The sequence below is a fragment of the Euwallacea fornicatus genome, unplaced genomic scaffold (assembly GCF_040115645.1).
Source record: "Euwallacea fornicatus isolate EFF26 unplaced genomic scaffold, ASM4011564v1 scaffold_102, whole genome shotgun sequence".
NCBI classification, from domain to species: domain Eukaryota; kingdom Metazoa; phylum Arthropoda; class Insecta; order Coleoptera; family Curculionidae; genus Euwallacea; species Euwallacea fornicatus.
The window spans coordinates 148,747-161,995 of NW_027096070.1; the positions used below are offsets into that span (position 1 = coordinate 148,747).

Genomic DNA, 13,249 nt, shown 5'->3' on the forward strand with positions numbered 1-13,249 from the left:
TTTTTATAGAGTTTTCGCACCGTTAACGTTATTTTAGTGATTTATTGATTTAGTGGTGCATTACGAAAACTGTATTTGTCGTTACGACAAAATTAACATGGAGTCTTATGGGAAAAACTTTGTCGTTACGTTAAAGTTGACGTTAAGCGTATCTCCATCTCTCTCGTGTAACGTTATTTTTGTCGTTCCGTTATTTCATTCTTTAAAGGTACATTGCGAAAACTGTTGGTTGTTTTTAGAGTTTTCGCACCGTGAACGTTATTTGTGTTATTAGGTGATTAGGTGGTGAATTGCGGAAACTGTGTTTGTCGTTACGACAAAATTAACATGGAGTCTTATGGCAAAAGGTATGTCGTTACGTCAAGGAAGTTACGTTACCATCTCTCCCTGTGGAGTGGGCGTGTCGGTACAGGTCCGGGTTGAGCGCCTTGAGACAGGTCCGTACTTGGGGAACTTCTGTAGAGTGACTGGAGCGTGGAGTGGGTGCTCAAGGTAAGTAAACGAAAAAATGCTCTCTTAATTTTTATTAGCACATAATACAAACATAACATTAATATAATCTAGAAATTTTGCAATATATATAAGTGAACTTTAAACTAAGGCTGTCCGTGACGTATGTTACTGAGGCTATAGTGTCCGTAAGGTAGAGTATCAAAGCTGTTTGATAAAATTTGTCGTTTGTCATCATAAGGATTTAAAGCAATTTTATTTTGTTCAACGCTATAAATTTCATGATTATAGGAACGAATAGACCGTTGGGTTACCGAAGTGATTTTAAAATTTTTTAAGCATTCGACGTAATCGTTAAAAGTTAATTTGTTACGGACAATAGTATGTTTCACTCCTTTCGCTTTTTTGGTAACCTTTCCATCTTGAATTTTAAAACTGTACATTTTTGACCTGAGTCCAACAAAATGAGAAATAATTTTTCCATTAGCTTCATCCTTCATTAGTCCTAAGACTTTTTTATTTGTCGGAGGGATATTGTATGGATTGTTGGTAGGATAATCGGAAGTATCAAATTTCGTTAGATCTCTCTTTATGATTTCTTCATAAACGTCATTACAACAGAGTTCGTAAATAAAACTGTCGGTGTCCATGTACATGAGCTTGCACCGATCAACTCCCATTTTCGGTAGCATGTACTCATAATGAAAATCGTACATGTATATTTTAGACAAGTCTAAAATTGCCATGCCTATGTACAGTGGTTTATTGAAACAGATTGAAGACTTTTTCAGTTCAATAATAACAAGGTTTTCATCTAGAATTAATCTGCTATGAAACCTAGGACTAGAAATAAAATTTTTTGCACCATAACGTCCTTCCCAAGATTTAACAATTTTAACTACGCGGTGCTTTCGAATATTTTCCATCGTTTTCCCAAACACCGCGTTATTAAACAGCTTGAATAAATTTTTTTCAAAAGTTGATTGAGCTTGTGTTCGAAACCCGTTATTTAATTCAATATAAGATTTTAACCATGGTGACTGGTTAAACTTTAAAATTTTGTGAATTTTTGTCGGAACTAATCCATGTTTTAACATTTGCTTTAAATTCCTATAATGAACAATATAATTTTGTTTATGAAACAGAGTGGTCATTAATTTGGGTAATTTCGATTGTGGCGGTTTAAGATGTTCAGGTGCGAAAGGAAAGTCCTTATGCGTGTCATGTAACTTATTTGGGTACTGTAAATCTACCTGCAAAATATACCCTACGGGGGAATCGTCAGGAATAGTTAATACGTCAAAATTGGTATCTTCTATCCATTCGAAACCTCCGTAAGGTAAAGGTTCACACATTGCCTTTCCGTACAAATTGTTCACATCTAGGTAAAGAAGGTATTTAGACGGTTTTACAGGATCATAGTCAAACATGTACTTGTTGTTTGCTTCTGAATATCTACTGCTACACACAGAAACGCCACCACGAATACCTTTTTCAATAAACATTATTTGATCGATATCGTGTAATAACTCCAACTTGCATTTAGTGTACTTTAACATACAGTCCCAAGTATATCCGGGCATGGTAAAATACCATGAAGGATCGAGATTATGAGTTGAAATACAATTTAATCTGAAATGTTCAAAAATATCAGCTAAAAGTATAACATCAGTTTTTAAATACAAATCTGAATATTCTCCCAAAGTCTGAATATTAAAAGAATCCCATACCTTCGATGCATGACTATATTTTTCGTCGTCAATATGCGAATCTTCTAGTTTATTATAGAAATATTCCTTGGATGGTAAAGTTTTTTCATCAAGTTTATCAATACTATCAATATAATCGTAGCAAAACACACCTTTACACGTTAAGAGTTTAAATTTTTCTTCTGTCACATCTAAAAATTGACTTTTTAAAAGTTTTAAATTTTCGGGTTGCATCGATTTTGCAAGTTCATCGAGAGAAGCCCCCAAAAATCTATACGAATCAATATAGCGAAATTTAATGTCATTTTCTGTTACATGATGGGTGAATGAAATATATTTTTCTTTGTTAATAGGTAGTACACTTAAACATCCTTTTTTACATAAAAGTTTGATTAAAAAATGAGAATCGTATCCGGAAAGATTCTGGAAAATTATCGGCACCACAAACTGCTTACGAAAATTTAAATTGCATACTGAATGAGCAAATCCTCTGAAAATACCCGTGAAATGATCATGATCTCGAACAATTTCATCTTTAGGGGAAAACGGTTTTTCACAAATGTGACACCTTTTAGCCATTGATAAATCAAGTTGGATGTTCATTGGAGTGTTTTTCTTTGTTTCATTATAAATAAATTTCGACAGTTCAATCATTTCATTAACAAACCATTCAACACAGTTAGTACCTCGAAACATTTTGAACTGAGATAAAGAGTCATTATATGCACATTTGATGAAATATCCTACACTAAAAGGAATGTGTCTTTGATATTTACCTAAATCATTCGAGAAAGAAACGTTTTCCAATTGACTTTCGAAATCAGCATAAATAACAAATGGGGCTTTTTGTTGATAAACATGATTTTTAAACTCTATAAAGTCGTATTTGGGAAACGAAATATGACAGTCATTCAACTTAGTGCACAATACTTCATGTGTTAATAATTTTTGATGGTTGGAAAAATAATTTAAACATCTATCACAAATAAATTTACGTTGTTTATGTTTGTTTAACTGACTGGATAATAATCGTGATAAATCTTTAATCCAGCAATAGTGATAGATAATATTGGTATCTTCTTCTTCTACTACTGCATCTGTGGGAACCGGATTATAGTCATTTAATTTAGGATAATATTTGTTCTGAATTAAAAGCAAATTAATATGTTTGTTTAGTTTTTGAGGTGTTAATCTGACTGGAACTACTGCATAGAATGTTGTCGGTACCGTTGACATTTCTAAAGCGTAAACATTTACCGATATATCGTTTAATTTTTCAAATTTATATATTTTGTTTAAAGGCATAGGCATTTCTAAATTTGTGGTATTTAAAACAGCGCTGTAATGTGGATATGAAGTAATACGATTATTGTTATTTATAACAGGATAAATAGCACTAACAATCGACCAATAGAAACAGGCTTGATCGTCATTTTGAATATTAATGCAAGCCCGTTTCTTTGAAATTTCTTTAGGTAATTTGATAAAAGTTGAACCGCTACCCATTTCAAATTTATTAATATTAATTTCTAAATAATCGATTTTTTGTAAAGCAAAGCCTGAATCACGTTCCTGAAATTCTGACAGTTGGTTTAATACTTGATCTTGGATATTTTCGCGAAACCAGCCAAGTAAATTCGTTCCTACATCAATGATTGCATAGTTTGTATTAAAATAGAAAATGTTAATTATTTCCTTATCCCCAGATTTTTTAATAAACTCCCCACAAAATGTGGAAGCTACCTTAATAACTGGATTTTGTTTTAAAAACTCTTTTATCTTCGTTTCAAATAAAAGAGAAGAATCGTTTAAGAATTGATTTATATCCTTATGCGTCAAATTAATAATAACATTCGATGTTACATTTTGATTGAAACATGAAACCACGTTTTCCCACGAAATCCTACTTTCAACATTACTTGTTTCTCGATTTAATCCCTCTATATTTTCTAGTTTTAGTCGAAGTAGTTTTTTAATTACATTTAATTGATGTAAATTTGTCTGCAATTTGCGGTGCATACGATATGGTAAACCACCTTTACCGATTAAATTATTACAAAGGATAATCAATTTTTGCACTCGGTTCAACCAAACAGTTAGGTTTCTCTTACATAATTTATTAATTTGGTGTCTAATTTTTTTAAAACCTGTAATAACATCTAAGGATTTTTTCAACAAGTTATCCGGATCCATGATACAATACCCTTTCTGTTGCTGCTGCTGCTGCTGCTGCTACTAATTCTTCAAGCCAAACAGATTTCGAATAAAATCAGCGGATTCGGATGTCCTATGTCTTTTGTTCCCCTAAAGACAAGGGCGTATTTTCCTTCGACAAAGTTATGCAGCTGCGGTTCAAACGTCTCAGTCACTCTTCGAGGGAGGAATACCACAGTGGTTTCCAAGTGTAATAAAATGTTTTTACCGTATTTGGTATTCGAAAGTGTAGCTTTATAGATCAAATATTTTTCATTAATTGTTAAATCTTGTAGTTTAACCAGTGCTTTATCATTCTTTACAAGACACACTTGGTTTAGTTTTTCCAAATCCATTCTGTTTTAAAATTTAAAGACTTTAGTCATTTACAGTTAAAAAAACTTTCACTTACGTTAAACACTGCAAAATCAAACACCGTAAAAACTTTCAAGTTTGACTGTCTGCAACAATCTCCTTTACTTCCACTCACATTAACCACTGTAAATTCAAACACTATGAACCTTTAAGTTTGACTATCTGCAATAATCTACTTTGCGATATTCCCAGATGGAATTATTTATACCTCTGCGGATGCAATCTTCCTTTAAATTAAAAGTATTGATATATTTCATCGGGAAAAATAAAGTGGTTTCATGTTGCAAATATAAATCATTTTCATGGGATTATGTAAATTAGTCTTTAATGCTAGGAAATATAGAACTTACATTCTATTAAATCATTCCCGGATAGAAGTACTGACACCTGTATATGGACTAATTGCATCATTCTCCGATTGTATTTTTATTTACACCTCTTTGCAAATGCTGTCTTCCTTTAAATAGAAAGTATTGGTATATTTCATGTTACAAATATAAATCATTTTCATGGGATTATGTAAATTAGTCTTTAATGCTAGGAAATATAGAACTTACATTCTATTAAATCATTCCCCGGATAGAAGTACTGACTCCTGTATATGGACTAATTGCATCATTCTCGGATTGTATTTTTATTTACACCTCTTTGCAGATGCTGTCTTCCTTTAAATAGAAAGTATTGGTATATTTTATGTTACAAATATAAATAATTTTCATGGGATTATGTCAATTAGTCTTTAATGAAAGGAAATATAAATCTTACATTCTATTGAATCATTTTGAACTGGAAATATTAATTTTTATAGTTAATTTTAATATCCCCGCTAATCGAAACTTAAACGTAACAACGTAAAGTCTGCAAACAATATGGACACATCTTTTGCGATGACGGTGGACCATCTATATGAACGTGAACTTCAGGTCGATTGTAGTGAACGAAACATGGCAGCCTTATTTGTAGCTCATAATTGCTAGTATATTCATAGGGTAACTTACTCCAAATATTTAGAAGATCTATGCAGTCTACTTGTTTCAAAAAATACTCGAGCGGAAGACATTTTAATTCTTCACTTTTCAATTGTTTAATATCTTTGCTTCCAATTAAAAAGTCAACCAAGTTTTGTGTTGTGTTCATCTTAGTCGTGTAACATAAATATACTGAGGTAGTTAGAAAATTGTTAATATTTAAATATGAGAGCATATTGGGGAGGGGCAAACGATATATAGTAAAAAAGCTTTATATTTTCTACAAAAATTTTATTCTCTATTTAAATCCTGCACAACTTTGTCATAATAATAATATAGGTATTCCTTAAGGGCACTACTTAGTAGCATATTTCCCATACATTTATCGCAAATTAAGTTATACAATTCTAATAGTGGTTTTCTATTAACATTGTTTGCGATGCACCAAGGTTTAAGTACATTTATTATATTGTAATAAAAAGTACAAAAATGCAGATCATTCAATATGACCAACCGTTGGCGAATAAGGTGAAAATCAATGTGAAAAATTTGATGTACATCTTTTTCTGTTAAATAGAAACTTACACAATATTTAGATATTTTCAATACTTTTCCAAAATCACCATCAGTATTGGTAAATCCAATCATTTGATTCACTTCGATAAAATCACCACATGGAAAGGTTACCACGTCACCCGAAACCGTAGGGTCATTGAAAAAATCACACATCTTTTCGTGCAGAACATTTAAAAATGTGATCCATTCAAATTCACTGAATGATATTTTACCAATTTTTGTCGTTTCAGATAATGTAATAACCGAACTGAATGTTCGCGCCGGACTTAAACCACATTCGATTCGATATGAATCCGTATAATATGATGCATTTAGTAGATGGAAGGATTCTTTTCTAGCGGCATCTTCAAACTTTTGTATACATTCTTCGAGTTGACGATCGTAACGAATCGGGGATGAAGAAGTTGCACAGTCGTAATCATCATCACTTTTATGAGAAATCATTTTGTCACTATAACACTACGTTAATATTTAAGACGCACATGTTCTTCTCTTTAACTATTGAACGCTTATGAAATTATTTCAGTTTATGTCGTTAAGTGTCCCCCATTCCCACTGTTTCAACTTGTTCCAACTTGTCTACAGACAAATTCGTATAAGGTTATTAACCCCGTAATTTTCTTTTTATCATAACACAATGAAAAAAGTGTCTTTTTGCGAGAAGAACAAAGTCTTCAAACTGGTTGTATGGAGTTTTGCTTACAGGGAGGCTAGAAAAAGTGATTATCTAGCTGTGCATATTAACAGAATCCACTTTCAAAGAAGAATTCAGTTGTGTGAAGAAAAAATGGTCCATATATTTTCAAATATACATAGAACGAAAATTTATAACGAAAGATTTAATGTTATCGGAGGTTAAAAATTCTAGTAAATAAAAAAATGTTACAGAATATCCTTTTTCAAAATCCAAGAATTATTTGAGTTACTAAAACCGAGCCATTTAACATAAACCTTATCTCCTTTTTGTTTTAAAATCTTTTCAACCAAGTAAACGTCAGGATATTTAACTTTCTGCAGTTCCTCTTCATAGAATCCTCCCTGAACGTATTCATTGTTGTAATCTTTCAATAAGTACGTGGTGGGATTAGTCAACTGGATCTTTTCTATTTGGAATATTTCAGTCGACCAATTCGGAGTGTAACCTTTATCGAAAGCTTCTCTCTGTTTGGAAATCCTCACAAAATCGTGCACTTTCAGTTTTGGCTTTTTGGGATCCACCGTTTTTAGATGAGAGTAGGAATTTGATAAAATTTCCTCGGCATTCTTATTATCGACACTGTTAGGCTTGTAGCCAGTAGTTCGGTGAACAGTATTATTATATTTTTGTACAATTTTTTCTAAAATATCAAGCCATTTATAATTTCCTTGAATTGTGAATTGTCGCCATATCATATTCTTCAATGTACGATTTACTCTTTCAACGATGCTTGCTTTTAAGTTAGAAAATGTACTGTAATGATTAATTTCATATTTTTTCACAAGTTCGGTGAAATCCCTGTTGTAGAATTCGGTACCAAGATCTGTATGCAAATTTTTCGGAGGATTTTTGGATCTTCTTAGAATTGCTGCAAATGCTAACGTAACATCTTTACTTTTTTTACTTTTTAAAGGCATTACCCAAACATATTTTGAAAAGGCGTTTATAACTACCAGGATATAGCGAAATCCGCTATTTGATTTGACATACGGCTGCATTTCCACGAGATCCGCTTGCCACAAGTCGTGCAACCCTTTAATAATTACCCTTCGCCTTTTATAATTTTTCCTAGCAGGTTTATGTAACTCGTGAGCCACAGTTTCCTTTGATGTGAGTACCATAACTAAGCTAACACTAACTTATCGCTTTTTAATAGCACTTTTTATTTCGGAAACAACAGCTTCAAGTTGCAGAAGCCTGTTACGTAACGCGAAAGTGTTAAATCTTGACACTTCATCGACTTTGTTCAAAAATCCATCCACTTCGTTCACCTTATCTTTTAGTTCTGCAAGTTCCTTTGTGGATATGGTTATTTTTTCCGTGAGCTGTTGATTTTTATCATCCATATTTTTTATTGTATCATTTAACTCATTTTTTAGTAAAAGTATTTCGTTTATCATCTTTTCTTCAATTTTTTTCATATTAAAACCAATGTCCAATTTGTTAATAGACTTGTTACTTTTAACAAAGTGTTTTTCGAAATGTTCGGCGACTGTTTTTTTTGAAATGTGTCGACCAAACTTATCGACAGTCATCTTGAAAATAAAATGCAAATAAAAAAAGGTACTTTTTTATACAATAACATCTGCTTCCTTAAGTTCTTCTATAATAGAAATGATTTCGTTATTATGACCTGTATGACCTGCTGTCGTAGAAGCCATAAGTAAACGAAGCCTGTCAACGAGTTCATTCAAATCATTCCAATATACATAATCCGTTTGTGATTTGTGATTTTTTAAAATTAATCCCGATCCCTTTTTATTTCGGGGCCTAACGAGCGGAAGGGTAGGTCTACTGAAACTCGTTTGGGAAGATTGTATACTTCTAGTTTTCGTGATACCTTTTTCCTGCAAGTATGGTGCTATTATTGTAATGTATTTGGTTGATTTAGTACCTTGAACTTGATCATTGGGATCATGATTCCTTCTATAAGCGTTAGTCCTTTTCAATATATCCATATAATTATCCAAATCCTCCTTTTTGTAGCCGAGCGGATTTATTTTAAACAATAGTTCATATAATCCGACTGTTCCAGGATATGTTATTCCTGCAACTTTTACATCTTTGCCGATAAGTTCGACAGGTTTTTGAGTTAAGCCTAAAAATAACTTGTCTGTTTCAATGTCGTGAATTATACCAAATTGATGATCGAAAGTATGTTTTTTGTCTTTTTTATTATCGTCAATATAAGTTCTTGGTAGTTCGTGGTAGGTTTCTAGCCACTCTTCGTAAGCAGGAGTACTAACTATTGGTTGTATTGACAGCTTTGATTGTTCTAAAATATCCGATAAATTCAATGATTTCTCGTTAGACTCTTCTTGAAATGGTGTAGTTTCACCAATCTCCACTGAACGTAAAAAAGAAGGAAATTGACTTTTTGACGTTAAGCTTTCATCAAAGAAGGAGGGCATCTTTAAAGGTAAAAGTGGAGTTTTCCCAGTTTTCAATTTTTTTTCTTTCCTTGGGGTTGAAGTTGCAGATGCTGCATTTTCGATATTAAAAGATCTTTCTTCTTCCTTTTTTCCTTCGGTTATTATATCCAGTGGTTCACTCTTACCATGAACAGCTGAAATTAATTGTTCTAAAGGTTGTGTTAGAGGTTTGTAGGTTTGCTCTAGTCTAGCTTGCGTCTCAAATTCTGCATTTTTTAGACTCTGATATTTTTCTCTCACTGCTTTTCTCGATTTAACCAGCTCTCTTTTTAAACGTTCGTCATCCATGTTGGAGGAGGAGGAGGAGGAGGTAAAGTGAAGTTACTTTGAAAACCGTTCCTTTTATAGGTAAATAAATGTATCAAATCCCTTTCGGTATCTACCGCACTTTAAATTTGAATCTTTATCCACTACTAAAAATTCGTACAGTTCTTTCCAACAGAGCGAACACAAGTCTTTAAACTGATTAAATGACATATCGACATTAATATGATCTTGATAAATATGTTTCAAATTTGTGACATCTTGTTGAAATATGATAAGTAGGTTCGCATTGTCTCGTATTAATTGTTTAGGTATAGAAGAATATGTTTGACACAAATAAAAACAATCAGTGTTTTTATGCCGTCCAAAGCAAAAATAATCCTTAACAATATTCTGATCACAACAAACGATATCATCGAAAATAATCAATGAATTAGATTCAATTTCTCTTGGATCGATAATATTTTCGGCATTATCTGACTCGTAGAAACCGATTTGTTTAAGAGGTTGCATAAGTGTTCTCAAATATTCATATTTTGGCTGATACAACGACTTGGAATAAATATACAAATTTTTAAAACGCAATCCATTGCGATCTTCAATTAAAGATATCATCACATTAGTTTTTCCACATCCTGATGGGCCAATAACTAAACCCCTTTTACTACTTCCCTGAAATAAGTCACCATGTTTCCTGAAAGTGTTTTTTGTAAATTCGTAATCTTTAATGGTTATCGAATGTAACTGTTTTTCAAGACGCATCTTTTTGGTGCTTAAAGCGCATAAAAAGTGAATGTCTATCAGTTGCGGGATAGTGTTATATAATGATCGACTTCCACAGTCATCACATCATTCGTTCAAAAACTAGCAAAAAAAGAGGAACTGGTATTGTCAATACTTTGATAAACAAATTACCCGTTGAATTGCATATTCCCGGGTTCAATTTCTGCGGTCCTGGCACCAAGTTGAAGGAAAGACTGACAAGAGGTGATACGGGTGTAAATCCTTTAGATGAAGCTTGTAAAGAGCACGACATAGCATACGCCGAGAGAAAAGATTTACAAAGTAGACACGAAGCGGATAAAATCTTAGCATCAAAAGCACTAGCACGGTTCAAGGCAAGTGATTCGGGAATCGGTGAAAAAATTGCAGCGTTGGGTATTAGCGGAGCTATGAATGTGAAAACAAAGTTAGGAATGGGGCTGCGAAAAAGGAAAACAGGTCGAGGTTTGAAAGGTGGAAAGATAACTCTAAACAGAGCAATTTTAAACGTGAAAAAGGGTCTCATCGGACAAAAGTTTAAAAACTTAAAATCTAGTGCCAAGTATGCCCTAGCACTTGCAAAAAAGAGTGGCAAAGTTTCACCCCCCAAAAGGAGAATTATTCCTATTCCTAAATCAGGTGGATTTTTGCCTCTGATACCTCTCTTTGCTGGTTTATCGGCATTAGGTGCATTAGGAGGTGGAGCTGCTGGTATTGCAAAAGCGGTAAACGATGCGAAAGCAGCTTCTCAAAAATTGGAAGAAGCGAAAAGACACAACGAGACAATGGAAGCTATAGCACTTGGTAAAGAAGGGAGCGGATTATACCTGAAACCATACAAATCAGGATGTGGACTTTACTTAAAACCATATTCAAAAAACTGTTAAGTGGAATACCTCGAAAATCACTAACAAATTTTCAGTTATTAAAATACGTAAAAAAATTACAAATTCCACATTTTCGAGGTATTTTCATGAGAAATAAATTACCACAGAAAATTAAAAAGAACGAGCGTGGTATAGTGAACCTGGATGATTCAGTCAACAAAGGAACTCATTGGATTTGTTATGCTAAAAAAGGGAAAAGTATTACATACTTCGATAGTTATGGGAACTTAAAACCTCCAAAGGAGTTGGTTAAGTATTTCAAGAGTGATGGACTCAAGAACGATATAAAGTATAATTATACGAGGTATCAAGCTGATGAGCAAATGAATTGTGGTCAGCTCTGTTTAGAATTCCTTTATAATAGTGTGTATAGAACTCAAGAGATTTATTTATAATTTTAATATTGACGAATCATGTCTTATAGTTTTGTTCTTACCGGTAATTCTGCAACTCTCACTGCGGAATTTAACCCTCCTATACATCTAGACGACAATTTCGAATACGTAATCGGTCTAGTCAACTTTGAAACTTTCAATTCAATTCCAAATATTGAGTCCGGATCTAATTTGTTTATTATTGATAAAGAATATATCACAATACCACCAGGTTGCTACGAGATAGAAGATATAGCTAATTATATAAAAAAGGACATTGGAGACAAAAAGACATTTGAGTTAACTGCAAACAATAACACTCTTAGAACACATCTTATTTCATCTGTAGATGTTAAATTTGAAGAAGGAACTATAGCAAAACTTTTGGGGTTTGAGTACCAGGACATACCGGCTAATACTTTGACAGTGTCTGATCACCCCGCAGATATCTTTAAGGTGAATGCTATAAATATCGATTGCAGTATAGCTGAAGGGTCTTTTCTAAATGGTACGCCAGTTCATGTAATACATCAGTTTTTTCCTAGTGTACCACCCGGTTTTAAAATAATCGAAACCCCTCAGAATGTCATTTATTTTCCCGTAATCGTTAACGTTGTAGATAAAATAACAGTGAAACTAGTTGATCAAGAGGGCGATTTGATTAATTTTCGAGGTGAATCCGTGACATTAAGACTTCATCTTAAACGCTTGGACTCACGATGGTAATTCTATATAATAGAACACCTAATTTAGATTTTGTCAGAAGGTTTAATACACCTTGTAAGCAGCAAACCCCCGATAGTACGAAACGATACACAAGAGGGTTAACGTCTTTGAATAAACAGTTTCTTGTTTCCCTAGGATTTACATTAAAAAATGGATCATATAAACGTCCAAGAAAAAGTTTTTATTGACGACTCAATTTTAAGCTGGGAAGTGCTCTCTTTTGATCCATTCAATCCTACTAAATTGGGGACAAACGATGAAATTAGAATATCCTTACAGCAAACCGGAAAATATCCCTTACCCTGCAAAAGTGAACTTTACATTGAACTAAAGGTTACGAAAGAGGATGGTACGCCACTTACAAACACATACTTGATAAATAATGCCGCGGCGTTTTTATTCAAAGAGTTGAGATATGTTCTAAATGGAGTGACAATTGACGCAGTACGAGATGTTGGTATAACAGCAACCCTTAAGGGTTATTCATCATATAATTTAAATGAAAGCGCTAAGCTTCAAAACGCGGGATGGTATCCGGTAGAAAAAGAAAAAAGCATCATGACGGACTCTAACGGAAATGTTTCTTTATGTATTCCTCTTAAGATGTACTCTGGTTTCTTTGAAGATTATAAGAAAATCATTTTAAATTCACATCAAGAATTAATCCTAGTTAGAGCTAACGATGATTCCAATGCATTGGTACAAACGGCAGCATCTACAGAAAAACCGAAACTTACGATAACAAAACTCTGTTGGAGAGTTCCACACTTAACAGTAGCAATTCCTCAGGAATTAGCACTTACAAAAACTATTGATAAAAATACTGACATCTTATT

The 13,249-nt window shown here is 33.1% G+C and overlaps 1 protein-coding gene across 1 annotated transcript; it reads right to left on the reverse strand.

Annotated features, from left to right (window-relative positions):
* Positions 1-1,703: 1,703 nt before the first annotated feature.
* Positions 1,704-4,283, reverse strand: LOC136350073 (uncharacterized; the record flags this gene model as incomplete). Its single annotated transcript, XM_066301599.1, has 1 exon — positions 1,704-4,283. A coding segment is annotated over exon 1 (2,475 nt), but the record flags the coding sequence as incomplete, so codon positions are not given.
* Positions 4,284-13,249: the final 8,966 nt, after the last annotated feature.